The sequence below is a fragment of the Pteropus medius genome, unplaced genomic scaffold (assembly GCF_902729225.1).
Source record: "Pteropus medius unplaced genomic scaffold, Ma_sr-lr_union100, whole genome shotgun sequence".
Classification (NCBI taxonomy): Eukaryota; Metazoa; Chordata; class Mammalia; order Chiroptera; family Pteropodidae; genus Pteropus; species Pteropus medius.
This window is the reverse complement of record NW_024345479.1, coordinates 17,751-42,153: the sequence shown is the minus strand read 5'-3', so window position 1 is coordinate 42,153 and position 24,403 is coordinate 17,751. Positions and strand designations below refer to the sequence as shown.

At 39.8% G+C, this 24,403-nt stretch overlaps 1 protein-coding gene across 6 annotated transcripts; it reads left to right on the top strand.

Annotated features, from left to right (window-relative positions):
- The first annotated feature begins 90 nt into the window (after positions 1 to 90).
- On the top strand, positions 91 to 24,302 carry NBR1 (NBR1 autophagy cargo receptor). Of its 6 annotated transcripts, none has more exons than XM_039873365.1 (21): positions 91 to 560; positions 3,705 to 3,815; positions 6,496 to 6,558; positions 7,224 to 7,242; positions 8,148 to 8,170; positions 10,238 to 10,432; positions 10,769 to 10,846; positions 11,290 to 11,504; positions 12,006 to 12,173; positions 12,458 to 12,667; positions 13,166 to 13,325; positions 13,413 to 13,703; positions 14,387 to 14,536; positions 15,028 to 15,103; positions 15,622 to 15,732; positions 15,977 to 16,141; positions 17,556 to 17,979; positions 18,718 to 18,812; positions 19,437 to 19,494; positions 20,213 to 20,321; positions 22,533 to 24,302. In XM_039873365.1, the coding sequence occupies exons 2-21, from the start codon at positions 3,714 to 3,716 to the stop codon at positions 22,704 to 22,706; spliced, it is 2,886 nt and encodes a 961-aa protein (XP_039729299.1). In that variant the 5' UTR covers positions 91 to 560; positions 3,705 to 3,713; the 3' UTR covers positions 22,707 to 24,302. The 6 variants fall into 6 exon arrangements, with proteins under 6 accessions (XP_039729299.1, XP_039729300.1, XP_039729301.1 ...); XM_039873366.1 differs by lacking the exon at positions 91 to 560 and adding an exon at positions 777 to 934 and having other exon boundaries at positions 10,772 to 10,846; XM_039873364.1 differs by lacking the exon at positions 91 to 560 and adding an exon at positions 778 to 934.
- Positions 24,303 to 24,403: the final 101 nt, after the last annotated feature.

Below are 24,403 nucleotides of genomic sequence, written 5' to 3'. Positions count from 1 at the left end.
GCTCCGGATTGGTCATCCATTCTTTCCCTGCGGTACGTAATTAGAAAGGGACGGAAGAGACAGAATTCTGAGTTTTCTATTAGGCGCCCGCCTCTTCACCTCCACGCTTCCAAGGGCGTCTTATTACGTCACAGTGGTTCCTGTACCCAAGTCGGAATCCTTGAGGCCCGAATATGAGCGAAAGATAGTGTCTACAACACTCGCCAGAAGAGGCCCCGTTCCCTCACACTTTCCGCCGCAATGGAAGTCTCCAGTTTGGGTAAATAAAAGGATTGTGGGCAAAAAAAAACTACGATTTCCAGCATGCATTGCGGATCAAAAGGCCTTCGTCACTGTGTTCCTTGGAAACTGTAGTCTTATGGAGAGGAACTTCCGACACTGGAAGTGGGCACGATTCTCACGGCAACCTAGTTGATAATCTAAAAAGCTCCGTACGCTTATGCACGTCAACAGACATGGATTGGAGTGTTATGTTTTCGTATCTTGAGAGCGGAGAATAAGCTAAAGAACCTACAAGTCCTAGGAAGACTCCAATTCCCAGCCAGCCCCGCGAGTCTCGGGTAAGTAGTCCTTTAAGGTCAGTGAACTAAGGGAACGCAGTCGGCGCCGAATTAACTGGGAAGGGGAAATGGGCCCCGACCCACGGCTGCGCACTCGTAGTTCCGCCCCTCGGTCCCAATGTTTGTTATTGTTGTGAGGTTCAGGCTGCTCTTGTCCCGCCTCCGCTAGCGCATCTTCGACCAATCAATAGGGTGGTAGTTATGAGGAACAACTGGTAAGAGCCAATCATCTTGTCGGAAACTCAGAGAAACAGGGGACTAGGCCCTGTCTCTATCCGCCATGTTAGATTCATCCTGCCGGGAAAGCAGATGATCTGGTAGCGACCGGTCTCCGCACTGGCCTCTGGCAGGCGCCCCCCGGGGGCGAGAAGCTGGTAAGGAAGCTGCTGCGGTTACCTAGGGGTGAGGTCATATCGCACAGAGAGGATTTGGGGAAGCTCAAGGGAGCAACCCTGTAAAGAGGGGCGACTTTTTCCAAGTCTAGGGGCAGCCGATCTTTTCAGTGATCGGATGGGAGAGCCGTTCATGTTCTAGGGTCCGAGGGGGCAGATACTGCCGTAGGGATGGGGGATCGGTGGCTCGGAACGCCCGCTTCTCCAGATGGAAGGCCGAGACTCCCTGGCACAAAAAGGGCCTAGGCAAAGAAAACAAAGTCCTTAAGGGATGGTGACAGTGTTTGGGGGACATAAGATTGCTAGGAAACGATAACTGGATGACTAGTATGAAGTCCGCAAGGGGAAAAAAAAAATGACAGTACCCGCTCAGTCTCCTCACGCCATCCCCCTCCGTTTTTTGAGAACCTCATCAAAGTCTCCTTGGTCAGGGACCTCTGGTATTACAAAGGCATCGTTTTGACTTTTAGTCAAACACTTAGTTTTCTAGTCACACATTTTAACGCCCAGAACATCTTACACAGGCCTCTGGCGGACTCAGTAGTCTAAAGCTCAGATTCTCGGGTCAGCGTCATTAAAGGAATTTTTGATATCCTTAACCGAATAGAGGAAAAGCTGACTAGTGCCAAGCAAAAGTGAGTCAGTGACATGAACTTAAAATAATGCCAGTTTTGAAAGCTGAAGGCTAGGCCCCAGCTTCCTGACTTTACTGGATTCAAACTTACAGGGACAGATGGGCCTAACCATAGCTTTGGTGTTTCCACAAGTTCAAGATTAATGCTCTTGCTAAAAGAATTTTCATATATAAGCCAAACGGAAGCAGGCCGTTCTTTATGAAGATCTGGCTATTATTTAGCTAAGTTAGCCTCTCCCACTTCCTGTTTTCTCCTCATCAGCCTACCAGCTGGATGAGCTCCAAAGTATCTAAATTTCCAATTGTGTAATTTGAGAAAAAGGGAGAAAGATTAGTTTCCTCTGGACTCTCAAAAGTGTGGAAGTGTTTCCGAAGTTGAAAAGTGAGACTGTTTCAGACCCACTTTGGGCAGACAAATAGTCATTTAATTTCTTGGATTTTTTTTGTCTAAGATTCTAGGGAGTTGACAGGAATTCTGTCCAAGTTTTAAGGACCCCCAAAATTGCATTCCATATGAATGAATACTAGATGTCAGGATTGGTGCTAGAAACCAGTATCATTTGGCGATGAACTTGGCTTTAGATGCAGATAAAGAATGGGAAAATTGGGGGGATAATTGTTTTTTGAATTTTAAAAAAGATAGTTAATCCTCAGATCTTCAAGTTCTTTTTTAATGACAGTATCTGTTGTGTTGTTTCACAGGGTAGCGCATTATACTGTGGAAAACCACTACTTTAGGTCCCAAAGACTGATTTATTATAATTTTATATTTGAGTAACATTTTTGAAGAACTTGCACACATTTTTATTTGTTCCTTATGATAACATTATTAGGTAGTGAAAGCAGAGATATTAGACCTATTTTACAGATTAAGAAACTAAAGCTCAGGGGTTAAATGTCTTGCTCAGTTATATGGCTAGTAATGTGGCAGGGATGTGTTGTACTCAGCTCTTTCAACCCAGTGCTTTCTTCCCCATTACACTATAAACCCCTGGGACTTAATCTTGTTCATCTACTCCTGTGCTTAGATCAGAATCTGATCTTTATAGATGCTTATTAAAAATTTGTCAATATGTTTAAAAGCTGATATTTTTCATTACAACTTATATTTAGATTTAAACTATTTTTTCATAGTCATAAAACCAAACCAACCTCTAACAACTCATCAGTAAACAAAACCCTTAGTTAAAAATAGACATTCAGTTAAAGAGTTGTTAACTTCTTAGGCATCATAGTAGTATCGTGATTGTTTTTTAAAATTCTTATCTTTTAAAGGTACATACTCAATTGTCTTATGGATGAAATGATGGCTGTCTGTCAAAATAATCCAGTAGGAAAGGATATTTCTGTTAACAAGATTAGTTCTGAGTTGATGCTAATTATGGAAGATAGCTGATGGATCCAGTGAGATTTAATAAATAATAGTCTCTTTTGTATAGGTTTAAATTTTCCCATAATCATCTTTTTTAAAATTAGATTGCTATAGTTTGGTTACAACAGTTGACTACAGTCTCTCCACATGGGGGAGTTGGGAGGTATGTAGGGGTATAGATGAAGTGAGAGTAATGTGTTCATTACTCTCCACTTTTATACATGTTTAAAATTCTCCATACAAGAAAAAAAGTAGACTACAAAACAGATGAACTTGAATGAAGGATGTTGAATGCTACCTCTGTAGTTTCTTGGCTAGTGTTTTGGCCTCTAAATTGTTAAAATTGATCTTTTTTAGAAAACCTGAGTTGCTCAATTTGGAAAAAGGTTGCTTTTCTCAGAAAATGTAGAATGTTGCTTTGAAGTTATAAGAATGTAAATTCCCTGAGGGTAGAGACCTAATCTGATTTATCTGGTATCCTGCTACTAGCAGATAGTAGGTATCTGTTTAGTTAACCAATCATTATAAAGTTCTAGAAAATCCTAAAGGATTTAAGGAATGTTAGATGGTTTCTGTGGGCTTGACCAAAATTTACATTTTCTTAACAAACATTTAACTGTGAGATTTGTTTTAAACCACCCACTAGATTGAGAAGAGCAGAGATGTTGCCTTATTCACTGCTGTGTCCTCCTAGCCTAGTCCAAACCCTTTCTAATGTGTTTTCTCTCTCATCCTCTGGGCTCTAGCCTCACAGTATGGAACCACAGGTTACTCTAAATGTGACTTTTAAAAATGAAACTCAAAGCTTTCTGGTTTCCGATCCAGAAAACACAACATGGGCTGATGTCGAAGCTATGGTGAGTGTTAATTTTGTTTTGTTTCTCCATCTTTTAAACATAGATCTTTTTCCCTAAAGGTAGCTATTTTTAGCAGTGTGGTTTCATAGCTGCAAAGCCTGTCATATTAACCTTTTGGAAAATTATTTTTGACAGGGGTTCAGTATTCATATAGGAGATGTGCCTCAATAAAGGGAACAAATAAATTCCTTTTGAAGAGTTTAGAAAGGAAAGTAAGGGTTTTTTTGTTTTGTTTTGTTTTTTTAAGTGAAATAGGACTTAGAAAACATTAATTTTAGAAATAGTCTGAGGAATGAATTAGTATATGGGCCCCACCCTAACGAGGCCCCAGAAGAATGTCCTCTTGCCTGAGAGCTAATATGTGACTGTGGTTTGTGACTCATCAAGGATATAACTTGTGTTTTGCAAGAACTGATTGATTGTTTTTATTGCTAAGTCAGAGGTTGAATAAGTTGAGTGCAACCCCCCCTGCCCCCCCCTAAAAAAAAACAACCCTACAGGTGTTTAGACAGAAATTCATCTTTATTTTTCTTCTTGGTTTGCCCTTTGTACTCTTGTTCGATCTGTAGTCATAAATGTTTTACTTCATGTATCACTCTTTGTCTAACAAAACCCTTTGGTAAAAACTTATTTATACCTGGTTTGTAAAAACCTTTTATCTGGTTATGTGTTTTGGTAACTAAAAAGGAAAAGAAATGGTAGAGAGACTACAAAAGATGGTTTGATCTGGTCTTCTGTCTTCCAGCAAATACTACTTTATACCATCCTAGACTGACGGTTATCTAGAAAGTTAGATCTTGTTTGTCAAATGATCTGAAAATCAAACACAGTTACCTTTTTTCCTAGTAGTTAAATGAGCTGAAAGCTTACCTGTTTTCTTTTTTGTAGATTTTAAATTATAAAAGTGTCATACATGCCCATTATAAGTGAAACAAATCCAAACACCTATAAAGAAAAAGTTAATATCCCACCACTCCCCGCTGCCTCCCATCCACTATTTCCACCTCTCTGGGGTAATCGGTGTTAACAGTCTTGTATGTACTTAGATACATTTCCCATGTTCATATAGATATTGTATTAGGATTATGCTATAAACATTCTGCAGCTTGCTTTTCTTACCCAACAGTATATTATATACATAGTTCTGAATGAATAGGTAAGGATCCAAGCTCATTATTTTTAAAGTTATAGATTGTCCACAAATAATATGGTATTGTACCAAAGTGGTTATTTCTTATTGCAAGATTGTTTCCAGTTTTTTTAATTGAGGTATAATTGACATATTAGTTTCAGGTACACAACATAATGTTTCTATATTTATATATTGTGAAATGATTACCGCGATAAGTCTAGTTAACTTTCATCATTATACAGTTTTTCTATTGAGAACTTATGAGATCTACTCTCTTACCAACTTTCGCATATATGATACAGTATTATTAACCATAGTCACCATGCTGTTTATTACATCCCCAGGACTTATATATTTTATAACCAGAAATTTGTACCTTTTAACCACCTTCACCTATTTCACCTACCTCCCACCTCTTCTGGTAACCACCAGTGTATTCACTGTATCTCTGAGTTTGTTGTTTGGTTTTTTTTTTTTTTGAGTCCACATATAATAAAGTGAAATCATATAATATTTGTGTTTCTCTGTCTGACTTCACTTAGCATAATGCCCTCAAGGTCAAAAGGTTTTTTTTTTTCTAATTGTACTTTTTAAATTAATTTTTTAAATTTATTTTGCCTGGTAGATAATTCAAAAGTTACAATTACGACAAATTTGAATTTCATTTATGTATAGAAGTATAATCATTGTTATGAAATATTATAGGAAAGAACATTTCAGTTTTCCTGAAAAGTGTCTGAGCATTGAAGTGTCTGGAGTAGCTCATATAAGTCAAGTTACATTCTTTTAGATCAAGGAGTTCTAGTTGGGAGGGACCTTTGACTCTGTCACTGATTTAACTAAGACTATTAAAGTCTGGCGAATGCTTTGAACCTTGGGTTTCATAATTTACATAATGGGAAGAGTGATAGTGACTCAAGGTCAAAAGGTTTTTGGGGTTTTTTTAACCACTATAAAATGAACTGCAGGGGATAGCTGTTTGTATATATAACTTATGTGCTCTTCTATAGGATAAAGTTTTCCAAAGTGAGATTAATGGGTCACAAGACGTGATTTTAAATTTTAGTGAATACTACCAGGCGCTTTGCAGAAGAATTATAGCACCTTAAAGAAATACATGACAGCGCCCTAAAGTTTTGACAGCATTGGATGTTAATGGCTTTCTTTTTTTTTTTTTTTTTTTTTTTTTGCCATTCTGTCGAGATGACATCTCATTGTTTTAACTTGCATTTTTCTGACTACCATTGGGTTGAACATCTTTTCATATATTTGTTAGGCATAATCTTATGATTAGCAGTTTTGTAGATGCTCTTTTTGTATTGTAGATATTAACCCTTTGTCTGTTATGAGTTGCACATATTTTCCCCAGTCTATTGTTTGTCTTTTGCCTTTGTTTATGTGTGGTTTTTTTGTTTTGTTTTTTTTTTATCACATAGAATGTTTAATTTTTATATAATGAAATATGCCTGTTCTTTATAACTTCTAGATTTATGTCACAAACTACCCTTTTGATATCTTGATCATATAGTGTATACATTTCATTTGCAGGTAAAAGTTTCATTTGACCTGTACACTATTCAAATAAAATATCTGGATGAGGAAAATGAAGAGGTAAAGTATATGATGGTACCCTTGGCCAGGTATATGGAATAGGGATCTTATTTCTCAAGACTGGTGTAGGGCTGTAAAAGTTCAGAATAGTGTTTATCTCATTTGTGTAGTGGTTTAAATATGTTTGATTGCATATTCTAAGCTGACTTGTGACATCTGAGATGGAGTTGGGAAATAGGGAAGCAACATTGAAGAAGAAAATGTGGGAGAGAACTTTTAAAACTATATAGTGACCTTAAGTTCAAATATATCACAAGGTACCATTTAGTTTATAATAAAATAATAATAACAAACCTTTATCAAGTGGTTACAGTGTGTCAGTCTAACAACAATACTATGTATTTGGTACATTGTTCTCATTTATTTACCCATCAGGAAACTAAGGCACAGAGAGGTTAAATAACTTGCCAAAAGGCACAAAAGTTTGCTCCGGAGCCCAGGCTCCTAACCACTATGTTATGTTGCTGCATAATGTACATGAAATAAAGGAGGATACAGTAGTTAAGCAATAAAATTATGTTATCATTAGTCAGTTAGTTCATAATATTGGAAAAGCTGAACACTTACCTGAGATTTTATATCCGTCCTGTGAGGCTTGTCCTAGTGACAGAAATGTTCGTTTGATGATAGATTTATAATTCACTATTGCTTTTTTCTTTTTACAGGTATCCATCAACAGTCAAGGTGCGTTAAAAGCCTTAATCTAATCCTGAACGTATGCTTTTCCATTTACACAATCTTGTTGCAATATTCATTTTAGAGTGGGATTTTGTGTATAGTAAATTGATATTGCATTTACTCATCCATCAGCATTATAAAATAAAAGTAGCAGATTTTTATAGCAGTTTTTTGTACGTAGGTCAGTGCCTTGGAGTGAAGTCTAAGGACAGCTCTGGTGGGAGGTTCTCTTATATTTAACATGGTAATCTGAAAACATGCCTCCCAGTTCAACACACATAACTTGTTCTCCTGGTATGTTGCATTTGTTTCTGATCTGGTATATATGTTAGTGCTAATTTATAAACAAGTGGTATTCCAGGAGCTTATTTATAAGATAGTTGGTTGTTAGAGGTTAGAGTACATTTTCCCACAGGAACACTGTTAAATTTGAAGTTTAGGTTCCTAGGATGGCTCCCAAAAGCTTTTTTAAACCAGCTGAAATGATAGTATTAACTCCCTTGAGTCCTGAGCTTCTCTAAGCCTAGTGTGAGTGAGCTGGGTGGAAGTTTTATAACTGGAAGGCTCCAGTGGCACAGAGAGAGAGATTTAAGGGGAGAACAAACCTGCAAGTAGCTTCTGTTTGCAGTGGGATGAGAAAGGAGTTTGTCAGCAAAAAGTTAGTAGCTGTACATGTATAAGGATTGTGAACGGATGTGGTTCCATAGTGTAGCGGTTAGCTCATCTGCTTTACATGCATAAAGGTCCTGGGTTCGTGCCCCAGTGGAGCCACGGTTCATGGTAATAAAATAAAAAATAAAAAAATAAAAGATTGTAAACTAAGAATTCTTAAAAGTACGGATTGGTTTTACTTAACAGAATCTTTTGGGCTGGCGAAGAAATATCACAGTATGTATTTTTTGTCCTTTTAGGAGAGTATGAAGAAGCACTTAAGGTAATGGTTATTGCTTCTTTTTTTTTTTTCCCAAATAATTTTTAAATTATTTATTGACTGAAACTTGAACCTGAATTCCATTACATGAGAGAGAAACTAACCAATATAAACACAGAAAAACCTATTTTTAGAGAAACTGATGAATAGGGCATACCACTCAGCAAAAGGCAACTCCTTACATAAAGGTTCTTTTTATTTACTGTTCTCTCTCATTGCTGGTCTTGGTGCCACTGCCCTAGCATTTAAAAATACAAAGAACTCTGGAACAATGCTTTCTGGTTGACATTTTTCATCTCCTTCCTTCACCTTGTTCTTTATAGAATGTTTCAGTATAACGTGGGAGAATTTAAGGTATAAAGCATCCAGTTACAATCTCTTGTTTGTTAGTGATGAATTGAGCATTCCTTGAAGTCACTTCTTTAAGGTGTGTAAGCTGTCCATTCATTACCACTTTCGTAATTAAAGATATTCTTTATTCTTTAAAGTTTGACTATCCTTTATAAACTTCTAGTCCAAGACTAAGCTATTTTCCATAATCATTTTTGGTTTAGAGAGGGAGAGGCAAGAATTTTTAGTCGGGAGCTAGATTTACCCTTTTTGGTTTCTGATCAGAATGCTATTTTTGGTGCCAGTTGTTTCAATAATTTGGCCAATGTCTTCTTGGTTTTTACTCAGAAATCCTTAATTACCAGCTAGTCTCTTGGTTTTGGATATTCAGGCCCTTCCCTGGATTCTCTTTAGTTGAGATACCCATATCTTAATTTCGCATGCTTCATAATTTCCCTCTGCCCCAATTTCATGTGGTCTTCCATTTTCCTCTTTGCTTATGCTATTCCCCCATACCCCTTCACTCTTGTCCAACTCTTCCTGGCTTTTTTCTTTCCTTACTCTCAGAAGCTATAATAGTTTGAAAAAGTCTTCTAAGATCTTCAAAACTCTTTCACCTTTTCCACAGTCACTATTTTATCTATTCAGTCAGAAATCTTGGACCTCAGGAGTCCAGAGTTTATATAAGCCTGTGTTACCCCAGGAAGCAAGACACACACACACACACACAATTTACTACTTAAGATCCCATGTTTGTTTATATTTTGAAACATTTCATTATAGTCATTTCTTGAGCAATTTTTTCCACAGACTCTACCACACATTTTACTAAAAGCTTCTTGATTTATGGTCTAGAATAGGGATTGGCAAACTATAGCCAATGGCTGGCCATATATTTTTATAAATAAAATTTTATTGGAACACAGCCATGCCTGTTGTATTGTCTGTGGCTACCTTTGTGCTACATTAGCAGAGTTGAGTAGTTATGACGGAAACTGTATGGCCTGCAAGCCTAAAATTTATGTGGCCCTTTAAAAAGTTTGCTGATCTCTGATTACGTAATATCTTTCAAACGTATTGGCCATGGAATGCTATTTTAAAGTGGAATGTTAAGAAATGTAAAGTAGATAAAAGAATAGTTCTTGTCACTGGATGACAAGTGGGGAGAGCTAGAACTTTGTGGACTTGACTCCTAATCTCTTGGACACTGGAATACCTTCATGAAATCTCAAAGGCTCCTTGAAGTAAAGGTTTTAAAATAGAATGAAGAAGATGCTCTTCAAAATAAGTGACCAAATACTTTCCAAAATACTATTTTGGAAATGCTTTCCAAAATACTATGGTTAAACATGCTTTCCTAAAGACTTTCACGGGAAAATAATTATATGATATAGCTTTCTTTCTTGGGTTATGGTAGTCTGAGATTGACTTTTCGAAAAGTTGAGATTAGATCCATAAATGGAGTCCTACGTAAAAACAAACAGAAAAGTAGTAATCCAGTTAATGAAAACATCTCACCTGGTAAAGTACTGCACTAAAAACCTACTTTCGTGTAACAGCAAAACCATTCCTAGTTAACATTCTTGGCAAAGAAACAGGATGCTGAGTGTTAACATGGTATATGTTATTTGATTTAATAAAACAAACATTTTCCAGCATAATTCACCACACCTCTTTGCATTTTCATTTGGGAAATGAGACTCACATGATACGTTTTTATTTCATAACATATGCTCTCAGATGGCAGTTAAGCAGGGAAACCAACTGCAAATGCAAGTCCATGAAGGCTATTGTGTAGTTGATGAAGCTGCACCCCCAGTTGTAGCAGAAAAACAACCAGTCGCGAGGGCAGGGAAGAAGCCACTTGCACATTATTCTTCACTGGTGAGAGTCTTGGGATCAGACATGAAGACCCCTGAGGAGCCTGCAGCAGAGGTACGAAGGGACCATTCCTGTCTCTACAATTTTTCTAACCTTATGTCTCATTGTTTCTGGTGTAAGATTCGAGCCCTTCATCAAAACTTAGGAGTTTGTAATGACCATCTCTGTCTGACTTTTTGAAATGGGTAACAGTAGCACTCCTGGAGAGGAGCAAATAGGATGACACACAGATTTTATTTTCCTTTTGTACTCCTTTATATTATTGTTATTTTTTTTGGACCACATATTTATGTTTGACAAAAGAAACCTCAAAATAATATATTTCAGGAAAATTATTTTAAGTAGAAATAAAGGTAACTTCCAAGATCTTAGATTGTGTTTTCTTTGCAGCAGTTTCCACTTGCTCCATGTGACTTAGATCAGCCTCAAGACAAGCCCCCAGACTGGTTCACAAGCTACCTGGAGACAGTGAGTGTTTTCTCTGGCTTGGATTTTAGCAGCAGTGTGTGGAATGTGGAAGAAATAGCCCAGATGGCTTCTTCCTCTAGTAGCTAATAATCTCCAAACTACAGCAGTTCCAGTCAAGAAAGCTCCTAACTTTTTAAATGATGTACCAGAAAAAGTTTAATTCTAAGGATGTAAGGGAAAGGGACAAATCTCTATGCTTGAGAAAGAGGAAGGTGGAAATTAACTCATCAAAAGGATTTCTTGTTGTTTTTTTTGAACTAGTTTAGCTGTGGAAGGAAGACCTTCTTTTGCTATGTTTCTGTTACTTCGTGCAGTAGTTATTAGCTATTTTATTATGTTCTTATATCAGAGATATCAACGTTTCAGGTCTATTTGATATCTTCATGACTTTTCCAATATTGGAACTGAAGGATTTTTCCCCCATCTTCTGCTCTACATTTTAGTTTAGAGAGCAAGTGGTTAAAGAAACAGTCGAGAAGCTTGAACAGAAATTACATGAGAAGCTTGTCCTCCAGAACCCATCCCTGGGTTCCTGTCCCTCAGAAGTCTCAATGCCAGTTTCAGAGGAAACACTGTTTTTGCCAGAAAACCAGTTCAACTGGCATATTGCTTGCAGCAGCTGCCAAAGGAGGATCTTTGGTGTGCGCTACCAGTGCAGGTAAGCAGTAACTTGGGAATGAACAGCTATTAGTAGACCTTAGAGCAAGCCTTCCTGGCATTTGGGGTAGGTAAAGGGATATTGGGTTTACTCTACCTCTGAGCATCAGATATAATAGCTCTGCTTTGGGAACAAACTATTCTTCACCCTCAACAAAATAACTGTTTGAAAGGTAACTGTTCAGATTGTTGTGTTCAGGCGTACTTTTGAATTAACAGAGCCAGACAAAATTATATTCCCCAAAGCAAAACTAGATCACCAAAAATTATCTCCCTGTTGTTCCAAATGCTTTGATTTCTCGCCTTCTCTCATATTGTCCTTTGAAATAGATACAGGTTAAGTGTTATTGTCCTCATTTTATTAATGAGGAAAATTGAGACATGATATGGTCGGGTGGTGTGCTCAGATTACCACCTAGCTGTTAGTAGAGCAGATATGCAGGTCTGGTCTCATATCTCCCTACCTCAGGTACTTCCTACTGTACCATTCTTTTCCCCATAGCCAGTGTCCATCCTACAATATCTGTGAAGATTGTGAATCAAGGCCATATGCCCACGACTCCAACCACGTCCTGCTGAAATTGCGGAGACCTGTTGTGGGTTCCTCTGAACCATTCTCTCACTCAAGGCTTTCTGCTCCTCGTCTTCCTGCTGCTCTGGAACAAGCCAGGTAAACCATGTGTACATGGGATGCTTGTTCTCTGATCCGCTTCTTGGTTCTGGTGGCACGCAGTGAATTACAGAACTACAAATAGTCTTCTTAGTTCCTGCTCATTTCTAGTTGATGTGCCATGATGAGGACAGTTATTCAAAGCTAATGAAATGGAAATGAGAACTATAGAAGGAGGTTAAGAAACTAAACTAGAAGCTGACACTGGAGAGTACAAGTGGCTCAAAATAGTTTCAAAATTAATTTGTGAAGTTTGTTTTTAAGACTCATTTGTTATCTCACAGGCTCCAGAAACAGGTTGACAAGAACTTTCTTAAAGCAGAAAAGCAAAGGTTGCGAGCTGAAAAGAAACAACGTAAAGCAGAGGTCAAGGAACTTAAAAAGCAGCTTAAACTCCACAGGAAGATTCATCTGTGGAATTCGATCCATGGACTTCAGAGTCCCAAGTCTCCTTTGGGCCGACCCGAGAGCTTGCTGCATTCTAATACCCTGATGTAAGCCCAGGGCCATGGTGGGAGCCAAGACTTAAGGTCCAGCCCTCTAAGACAGGACCTTCAGCCAGCACCTCTCTTAGATATTGGCAGCCCCCAACACCCAAATCCTTAAAATTTCTCATTTTCTTATCCTAGCATTCTTAAGGGTGGTTTGGTAGGGGGTTTTTTTTGACACTTGCTTTGTCTTCTTCAGAAAGGTAGAAACCAGTAAGGTTCAGAACTGACTGGTATGACCTCTCTTTACTGGAGGCAGTCCGGATTTGATAGAAAAGGAACAAATATTTTAAGAGCCTGATTCTACTTGTTTTATTTATAGACCGTTTTAGTTATCCTCACCATAGCTTTTTAGGTCAGAAGTCAGCTCTGTTCTCTGTTTTTTAAAAAAAGTTTTATTAGTAGTACATCTTCAAGAGTCTTAACCTCTTGAACCACAGTCAGTGTTGGATATTCAAAAGCCATCACACCCAACAGCAAGTGACTATCTGAATTTCTGTTCAGGCTCCCTTTGCAACCCTGTGCCCCAGTTATGCCAACCCTCAGTGCAGCATTTGTGGATGAGAATTTGCCTGATGGGACTCACCTTCAGCCAGGAACCAAGTTTATCAAACACTGGAGGATGAAAAATACAGGAAATGTAAAGTGGAGTACAGACACAAAGGTATTTTTCCCACAAAAGTGTGAAGATGAAGTGATTCAAAGTGACCGCGTTCAGCTGACAAGCTTTTTTTCTCTTGTCACTTTTCAGCTCAAGTTCATGTGGGGAAACCTGACTTTGGCTTCTACAGAAAAGAAGGATGTTTTGGTTCCCTGCCTGAAGGCTGGCCATGTGGGAACTGTGTCTGTGGAGTTCATCGCCCCAGCCTTGGAGGGAACGTACACGTCCCATTGGCGTCTTTCTCACAAAGGCCAGCAGTTTGGACCTCGGGTCTGGTGCAGTATCATAGTGGACCCTTTCCCCTCCACAGACAGCTCTGATAACATCGAAAAGGGCATGATCAGCTTAAGCAAAACTGGTGATCTCACCTGCCAGCAAGAGGTGAGCATTGGAAGGGTGACCAGAACTAAAAGAGCCCACTCACAGCTGGTTGATCTTTCAGAAATTGGAAAGGCTAGCTTCTTTCCCTCCCCCTAAAACACACATATGCTTATATTGGACTTGTCCTCAGGGGCTTTGTTTTCATGTCCTTAGGATCTGGTGCAGGCATCCCTCAGTGCTTTTGTATCTCTTTGTCATGATGCGTGGCCAGTCTCTGCTTCTCTGGGGAAAGCAGGGTCACCTGGCTGGCCTGTGGAACTACTGGACCTAATGGCTTTGCTCCATAACATTCATCCCTCCTGAGTACCCCTCGTGTGTGTGCCTTAAGTACTAGTGAAGTCTCGCCCTGGTTGTTACTTGGTGTGCTGTTTTTCAGGCACCTTCCTATAGTCAAGTACTTTTTTTTTAGAGTGTTTACTATTTAAATTTAGTTACCCAATGTTACAGTCCTGGTTTGGACTATTAATGGTTAATCTAAGTTGTCATTATGAAAAGTTAGGTGAAGGGGATAATAACAACTCTACTATTTTTGCAACTTTTCTGTAAGTCTAAAATTATATCAAAACAAAAAGTTTTAAAACACATAGAGGTGCAATGTTTTGTTTTTAGGGAAGCAACCATCTGCTTGCCTTTTTGAGTTCTGTTAAGGGCCTAAAATTTGTCCCAATCATTTGTCTCTATAGGAAGCTTTTCTTCTGGCCAAAGAAGAAATTCAGCTTGGTGCAGTGACTGAGCAGACAGAAGAGACGGAAACCTGCATCCCACAGAAGACCAAAAATATTGCCAGCGAGAGGGAGCTCTACATCCCATCTGTAGACCTTTTGACTGCCCAGGTGGAGGATTGAGCACTTTGAGGGACAATGGACAGAAAGCATTGGGGAAAGAGTCCTTTATCTTGTTGAAAAGAAAGTGGTATAGTTATAGATGATGCCCAGAAGCTTGGAGATAAGCCCACTTTGATTCATGCAGATGCATTGAATAGCAAGGAGATCTGTGGAAACAAGTTTCTAAACTAAATGATTCCTCTTTGAATTGAAAACTCCTTCATATGCTTTGCCACATCTTCCCTTTAGTTGTCTCTTCATTTCTGCCAACTGGTTCACCTTCACCCCCACTGCATTTTCTTTTTCCTGCCATTTGGTTATTTGAATGGCTAGTTCACATTTAACTCTTCCTGTTCTCACTTGACTGAGGTGAGGCATGTATTTGAACAGAGTTGAATCTAGGCTGGTGTGGAGCTCAAAGACCTGCAAGTCCCACCAAGACAAAACATGGCTCCAGTGTGTACCGCAGGTAGACTAACATTGCCCTCTTTTTTCCCCAGGATCTGCTGTCCTTTGAACTGTTGGATATAAACATTGTTCAAGAGTTGGAAAGAGTGCCCCACAACACCCCCGTAGGTAAGAATGTCACTCAGTCCACCTTGTGTATTTTATTTATAAGCACAAAAGTACTGCAGCCTAGAGTGTTAGTATTTTGTTCTGAGGAAATAGATGGCAAGGATTTCTCCCACAATTTCTCTCAAAACAACACCCATGGGTCCATTTTCCTTCTTTTCTCTGTTGTCTGTCAGGCAACAATATAAGTTTGTATAAGACCTCCCCACTGTAAAGGAACCCCCTTCTCCGTTTTTCTCTAGATGTTTATGTCCCTTTGTTCCTTCACATTCATGGTTCTGTGTCTTAGCCATGACCTTCCAGGCTAAACACTGTTTATGATCTTTGTTACACTGATTGATCTGAGATACTTGCACACCTAGTAGTCTGGAGAAATTGTTTATAACAGATCTTGAAGCATACCTAGCTTTATTTTAGCCCTGTAGGAGGCAAGAAGCCTGGGAGCTGCTGTTTCTGGACCCTGCCTGTTGATGATGTGATGTTTTTTCTTGGTTGATGGTTTTTCTGTCTTCATTCTCCAGATATGACTCCCTGCATGTCTCCTCTGCCACATGACAGTCCCTTAATAGAGAAACCAGGCTTGGGGCAGATACAGGAAGAGAGTGAAGGGGCGGGATTTAAAACACTTCCTGGTAAGGGGTTAAATATTTATAAAGTATTTGCATCCTTTCCTTCCATACCACACCCCGTTTTTACACATACCCCCCTACTAACCTTACCTTGTTATGTGAAATGGGTTTTCTGTAACACATTTTTTTGAAGTCTCATAACACAGATAGCAGCTACTCCATGGCATAGTGTGAGAACGGGTATGTGACTAGAGAAAGCTCCTCAACACTTTAAACACCAAGTATAGATAAGGTTCGTGTCTTTCAGATTCCACAGTGTCAGTAAAGAGGAAAATTGAGAATGTTGCTTCAGTGGAGGAGGCAGAAGATGACCTGAGTGGGACCCAGTTCGTGTGTGAGACTGTAATCCGATCCCTTACCTTGGATGCTGCCCCTGACCACAACCCACCCTGCAGACAGAATTCCCTGCACAGTGAGTGTCCCTGAAATCCCCTGCCCAACAGCACAGTGCCTGAGTTGTGATTCTCAGACCTGAGTAGGTAGAAGTGCTATTCTTCACTGAGAATGGAGGTCGGTGGTCTTTTTTAGAATTTGGATCATAGTTATTTCTTTAGACTACGTACTATACCTGGCTATTTTAATTATAACATGAAGAGCAAAACAGCCATCATTACTCATTTCTGCACTTTGTCAGGGGTAGAATTACAGCTGCAAGCCACAGAGGAACAGCAACCAGTTGTGCTGCCTAGATTCTGCAGTAAGGAGTCTTCCTGTAAGATGACAGAGCTCCTTAGCAGAGACCCCCCATTGACAGCCGAATTGTCTCCTTTATCCAAAGGCAACAATCAACAATAGTGTGCAGAAGCAGGAGTACCAAACTGAGTTTCTCAAGGTTAAATTCTGCTGTAACAAATTCTTTTGTAACAGAAATTTCAGATTCTACCTTGGATATCGTTCTACCTAGGTACCAGATAGGTAGAACCAATACTGTGTATTTCAAGAACTATCCAAAAATTCAAATTCTAGTGCATCGAAATAATGTTGGAGATCTCTTGTGCTGTTATGAAGTTTTACCTATACCTTTAAATATGATTTTAAACATGATCTCTCTTATTTGAAATACACACATATATATTTTCCCCATATACACTTGTGTACAAATGTACAACAAAAAAGGACTTAACACCAAAATGTTCACAGTAGTTATCTTAGGATTATAGATACTTTTTTCCTCCTCATCTATGTTTTGCCAATTTCCTAGAATGTCTACTCAATTTGCAAAAAAGAAGAAAGTAGGCATACAGTCCTACAAAACTTGCCATGGAACATTTTCTTTTTCATAGTACTGTAAGCTCCCATGGTATATCAGTTTTGCTTTGACCACTGTCTCAGTTTATTAACTGTCACATGAAGAGAAAAAGGGATGAGGCCTCCTCATTTTAAGATTCATCGTGCTTCTCAGGAGCCAGGATGTTTCTGCCTACCTTGTTTTTGTGAGTTTCAGTTCTATCCAGCGTTGCACAGGCTTCAGAATTAGAATATGGCCATAACTGTGGTTCTAGTAGCAGCCCTTGCCTCTTGTTCATTCTTCTCCTCTGGCTTTCATAATTGTAGCTCACAGTGTTGGGCCTGGTTAGTACGTGGATGGGAGACCACCTAGGAAGACCAGGTGCTTTAGGTGTAAAAAATAAATAAATGAATAAATAATAAGGGATTGTAAGCTGACAAGGTCCTTGCAGTCTGTGAGGTCAACCAAGGGTTGCCTCACCTAAAAAATGAATAAATAAACAAATAATAATAATAATTGTAGCTCACAACCCACAGTTTTACCAGATAAGGGGCTGTTTTCTGCTGATACATTAAAATTGGTTGCTTTCATCCTTTAGTGAAATGTGCCTTGCCTGAAGAGGGACCACTTGGAGATGAGAGGGCAGAGATTGTCCATATCGCTGAAGAAGAAGCTGTTGAGGAGGAGGATGAGGAGGATGAACTCAAAGATGAAGTTCAGAGTCAGTCCTCTGCTTCCTCAGAGGATTACATCATCATCCTGCCTGAGTGCTTTGACACCAGCCGCCCCCTGGGGGACTCCATGTACAGCTCCGCACTTTCGCAGCAAGGCCTGGAGCGAGGGGCTGAAGGCGAGCCTGGGGTTGAGGCTGGGCAGGAACCAGTCGAGGCTGGGGAGAGACCCCCTGGAGGGGAGAACCAGCCTCAAGGGCACAGCATCAACGATATCCTCATGACTTCACAGACTCTGGACACAGTGCCCCTAACCCCAGAAGTGGTGGGGCCTCCACCACAGCTGCCCAGGTACCATCCACATCCCCCTTGGCTGGGCTGTTCTTCAGAGGTGGAATAAAGAGGAGTCACCTTGATCTCAAAACCTGTTTTTTGTCAGCATGGAAAGACTATTTCCCATAGTAAAGTCTGAATTTAGATGAATAAAAGTTGTACTTCCCAGTATTTGTGGATTCTGGATTCAAAAGAAATGCTTGTTTTAGTTAACTCTGATTATCTAAATATCATCTATCTACTTATGGTTTGATTGTTGAGAGCCAGTTTTTAAACACAAACGTCCCTGGACCTTCCCTGGACTCATGGGCAAAGGCAGCAGAAACTCATTCTCATATAATTCAAACAAAGTATAATTAGGAAGTTTAATCTGATATGGAAAAAGCATGCTATAAAACCAGATAGAAGTTATTTGTAATTCTCTACTGGCTATGTGTCACTGCTCTCAGTATGGAAAATGGTTGAACCTTGACTATAAACCATTCTCCTAGGGAACTAGACATTTCCCTTTATCAGCACCACTTGATATGGGGGAGAAGTGACTAGACTGAAGCCAGTTTTTCTAGCTTAACTGGCTGAAGAGGGAAACCAAAAGGAAAAAGAGCCCTTCTCACCTGATCCCTAATTTCAGACGTGATCTGGATCAGAAGTGTGAAGCCTCTGTAAAGAATTTGGCACTGCCGTGCTGTTTACTGTCTCCTCACTGTTATCAGAGGTGCCTTTTCAACTTACTTTGAATATTGTGTCTTTCTGAAGGAGCCCTCCTTGTGCACAGCGTCATGGCTCCCCAGGAATGGATTTACCAGTTACCATACGAGAAGTTTCTTCAATCCCTGATCAGATCAGAGGAGGTAATGACCAGCCTGAGCTTTCTCTCTTTTCCTATGCTCCTTTCTAATGGAAACCCAGGCATTCTTTGTGATCCTTGGACATTTTTAGGAACTTGCCCTTTCACCCTTTCTGTACTTCTCTCTCATACTTTTTTTTCCTCTTCTCTGGCTTCATATTTATTAAATGAGACCTCATGGAGGTTGGCATTATGTTGTAGTGGAAAGAACACAGGCTTTGGAGGCAGATCAGTCTAGGTTCCAGCCACGTTTCCTCACTATGTGAGGTTTATAATACGTGCAGGTCTATTTTCATATCTACAAAATAAGGAGACGAGCACCTTGAAGTTGTGAGTAGACCCTCAAAGTAACTTTCCACTCTTCCTTAAAACCTAAAAGTACTAAAAAAGTAATAAATCCGTATGATAGGATTATAGAATTAACTTTTCAGATTCAGTAAGTCGCCTTGCATTGCCTTCTGAACAGTTTTATTTAACCTACCTAAATTTTTTTTCAAGTATTTAATAAAAAAGACTGTATAAAACACTGATTAGATTGCCACCTGCCTCAATAGTAGCCTTGCCATGAGGTAGGAAACACTAGGGACTTGTGGATGCTGTATCTAACCAACAGCTCTTTTGCTTTTAGAGCCCAGAGGCTCATCAGGACTTGTAAACAGCAGACAGAAGAGCTATGACCACTCAAGGTAATTGGACCTTGTGTAGCCTCTTCCTCAGAAGCAGGTGGATATCCTAGTGTTGCTTCTGCTTAAAGAAGCCTCTCAGAGCATGTGCCATTCCAGAGAGCAGAGGAGAGCCGTCATTCCTTCTTGTTCTTATTTCTCCTAGAACTTGTGAGCGACACTGAACACAGGGCTAAAGTTGATGTTTAAGAGTGTTCACATTCCAGATCAGAAAGGAGTGCTCTCAAATTCAGCTCACCCTTAGTACCAGAGGAGAAGGCAGGAAGGTCAAGCCCGCTGTGCATCTTAGTTACTTAGACACACGTGCCTCTCTGTTCCCAGTCATCTCATGAGCATTGTCAAGGTGGGCTCCTCCCTACAGTGTCCAGTAAATCATATTTCCTTTGGGAGGTGTTTCCTCTGAGATGATAATTGAGCAGAGAGACTACCAGCACCCCACTATGCCCTTGACCACATTAATTTTCAGCTGGGACTGAAATTTGGCATGGGAACCAGAGTGGTGTGTTTTTTGCAGTGCCCATATCTTGCAGCAGTAAGCCAGGCCCTACATCAACCAAGATTTGTAGCTATAAAACTGATGAAAACAGTTACGTTCTCTTTTTACATCTAGTTTTTTTCTCAAGGAAATCTCATTTTCTTTCAAGGATTAGAGCCTAGATTATCTTGTAGGAAGATAATGGTTTGTGTTTCTTTAGGGAGGTAATTTGGTTTTCCTCCACAGACACCACCACCATGGGAGCAGCATTGCTGGAGGACTGGTGAAGGGGGCTTTGTCTGTCGCTGCCTCTGCATACAAGGCCTTGTTTGCTGGGCCACCAGTCACTGCACAGGTCAGTGTATCGTTTTCCTGAACCAAATCCAAGTCATCAGTGAAAATGATGGCATCTCTCTGGCTTTGAGAGTAGCTTGGCATAATAGAAAGTATAAACTTTAGGTTTAGTTTTTCATTAACACATGACTGCACCACTTTCTAGCTGTATGACTTTGGCCAAGTTTCTTAAGGGAGGAAAGGAAAAAGACCTAATGTTTGTTGAGGACCTGCTATGTGTGGGGAGCTATCCAGGTGCCAGCACTGCCAGATGAGTAAGACACTAGTCCTTGCCTATAGACAAGTGTGAAACAAGCCCGGTAAACAGACATGTATAGTGTAGAGTGTAAGATCCCGTGCCCGTATTTTTGACAGATGAAACACCCCAGCCTGGTGTGGGCCCCTGGGTGGGGCCAGGAAAGACTTCCTGGTAGATGATACCTGAACTAAGTTCTTAAGGACAAAATAAGTGTTTGCCAGGAAAAAGGGATGGAAAGGGCATTGTAGACAGAGAGTAGCCAGTAAATAGACTTGGAAATGTGAGTCTGAAAGATGAATTTGGGCTGAGAAGAGCAAGGAAAGATCTGAACAGCAGAATGCTGTTAAGTGGTTCGGATTTTATTTTACAGCTAGTGGGAGGAGCCATTGAAGAGTTTTAGGGGTATAATTAACATCAGATTTGTTCGTAGAAGGCTGGTGGACCTGATAAAGAAATCCACTTGAGAATCCATGTGTAGGTGGAAAAGAAGGGTAGGAGAGAAAAATAAAGAGAGAGAAATGGCAGAACTTGGAAACCATGATTAAATGGCCAGAAGGAAGTCAAGGATAAATCCCAAGTTTCTGGCTTAGGCAAACAATAGTAGCATTCATTAAGATATTCAGGAAGAAGGATATGTTTGGGCAGGAGGAGAAGAAAATTAGATCAGTTTGGGATAGTGTTGAATTTGAGGCACATCTAGGTAAAGTTATCTAGAGTGCAGCTGGATATGTATTTCTGGATTATGCAAGAGATTTGGCATGGAGATGAAGTCACTTATGTACAGGCTATATCAGAAGCCATGTGACTGGATGGAATTTTCCAGGAAGAAGCAGCCTTTAAGGATCATGCATGGAAAGAAGCAAAGCCCTGCAAAGAAGACTGAGAACTTGGAGGCAAATGAGCTCTGTGCTGGAGCTTATTGAAGGGAATTTTAAATGAGGACATGGCCAACAACATCAGATGCTTCAGAGAAGTGCGAATGGGTGGACTTTGAGGGTCCAAGTATGTCTCAGATTCAGATAGCTGGATACAAAGGGAAAAAAGAGTGAAAGCTAGGGATACATAAGGCAGAAAGAGACATTTAAAGATGGGTGAGCCAGTAGCAAAGGAGATTAACAATCAAGGTGAGAGAGGATAATAGAAATATCTGAGGTGGCGAGAGGTAATGAGTTATAGAGCAAAGTGCATGGGGAAAGAAGGATGGATAATTTATTCTGAAATAAGAGAGAAGAAAGGAACAGTAGAATTGGGTGTAGAGGGAAATGCCAGACTGTGCTCAGAACATTACCTACATTCTCTCATCTTAATCCTCACAACAGTCCTGCAAAATAGGAGGTATTCTCTGTCTCTATTTTCATAAAAATGTTGATACTCGACACAGTAAGTAAATGGTAAGACTTAGGGTATTCCAGGTGTTAGGATTTAGGTAGGTTATGTGTCCGCCAAAAGGCTTGGCCCAAAGAGGAAGGTAAGAGAATGTCAGCTCCCTCTTCCCAGAATCAGTTTTATTCTTTAAAAAAAAAAAAAAAAATTCTAAGAAGGTCTCCCAGGATATAATTTTCCAAGCAGTTTTTTTGTCCAGCTCCTTTGCATATCTGACTGAATATCCATTGCTAACTTTCAGTAACAGTCTCTTCTCTTGCTTATACTTGCTCCATCATCATGAGTGCTTTTATCTTCATAGGATTTGCAGAGCTTGTTTTCAGCTTTCTTCATCTGGCCAAAGAATGCTTCTGAAAGTCCCCTCTAAAGCATTCTTATAGTTCTAAGGACAATTCATCAGTTGCCAGGTTTTAGGTACAAACCATACTTAATCCAAAACAGCTTTCTTTGTCTTCCCCTCAGATGACCCGTTACTATCAGGTGGACAGGAGTGCTGTACCCTTACATCTAACTGCCTAATATTTTGAATAATTTACAAGATAAACATGTAAATTATATAGAGAATGTTTTGCTTTTCTTGACTCTACACAGCCAATAGTTTCTGAAGATCAGACAGCAGCCCTGATGGCCCATCTCTTTGAAATGGGATTCTGTGACAGGCAGCTGAACCTGAGGCTGTTGAAGAAACACAATTACAACATCCTGCGGGTTGTGACAGAACTCCTTCACATCAACAACAACGACTGGTACAGCCACCGCTATTGAGGAGTGACCATGTGTATTAAATAACTTTGCTGCTCAGAGATGATCTTTATTCTGTCATTGGGGTGTGAGATAGATGCCCTTGCTTACCTTTTAATCTGATGAATCTGTATAGAGCTCATCACTGAATTGTCAAGACAATACCTGTATTACAGTATTTTTTGGAGCAAATCAAAGACCAGAACGTAAATTTTCACTTTAGACATTGGATGAGTAGTAGGAAGACAACTTTTCAGTTGATATGGATAAAATTCCTTTCTCCATTTTAGTGCATTGAAGAGTATAACTTGAACTTCCTATACAGCCTTTTTTCTTTCTGCTTGAATTGAAGTTGAGTATTTTTCTGGGTTAATGTGGATATTTTTATTGGGTTGTGTGTTGTCAGTTTTTAAAAGAAATTAACCCTGAAAGTTGTTTTCAAGAATTAACTCTCATATAATTTCTCTACCCTACCCCAAGCCTCGTAGCAAGGTGGTATTGAAATGGCACCCAGAGCATGATAGGAATGTTGTTGTTCTTCCTTTCTCAAGGAGAAAATCATTTCCCTGCAATACTTAGTAATTGGCACTGCTGTTTTCTGAGGAGCCCATTCATGCATTTAAGAATATCTAGCTTCTGGGTCTCTGCACTTAGGTGAAAGGAAGGGGGAGTGTGCTAATTAGACCACCAGCACCTATTTAGCAGTGTCTACTGTAGTAATTTTGCATCCGTTTTTCTTCTATTTAAGGGAAAAATTTTAGGTAGTGAGATATTTTGCTAATCTTGTAGAGAAGGAAATAAAACTCTTAAAGGGAAAAGTAAATTTAACAGTTACCTTTTTTCTTATGTCGGGGCAGATCTTATTTACAGTAGGGTGGGGGGAAATAGAAACATGAGACAAGTGAAAGGCAGGCTCCTGTGTTAATCTCAGGAAAGTTCAGGGACGGGCAGTTGAGTGTAGTGAGGCACGGGAAAGCATGATGGCTTTCTACATGTCTGAAGTCTCTTCTGGGCTATCTAGCCCTAGAGTCTAGAACAGGAAGAAGAGGCTGGTGTTTTGCAAAACTTGGATGGGGGCAAACACTAAAAAAATATTGGTTTAACCCCAGAATGAGTTGGGGAGAGCTTGCTTCCAGGGGTGCATGTCCTCGCTTTGTTTACAGAAGGGAATTTGGGTACAATTGAAGAGGTTACAAAAAACACTAAAATATGTTCATGAAAATGACTTCCAGAAAAAGAATCTGACCCCCAGCTCGAAGGGGGAAGGATAGCAAAATAGTATTATTTAACCCAGTTGGTATTTATAATGAATGATTTTAACTACTCATTAGCCATAATGATGTTTATTTACAGTATAACTCTCAAATGCTATTAAGCCAGGAGTCACAGTACAAGACAACCAGGCTGTTCATTATTTAAAACGTTTTTATCTGGGCTTCTGGGTAGAGGCTGAGCGGCTGGATGTGTGTAATTAATTGGGTTGATGTCGGACGCGACCTGTCTCGACCATCTAAGTCATATTGTAGGGGTCCAGGAGGGCCCTGGGGTCCGGTCGTCCGTCCCGTTGTACTTGTACATAACCGCTGAAAGAATGGTAAAATAAAGGTTCTTTGAAACTCCTCCCTGGATTGGCTGGTCCTTGCTTAAGCCTCGTCGGGCGTCTGGGAGTCTTGAAGAACCGCGAACGTCTGGCCCCCGATGTCTAGAGGGGCGGGCCCTTG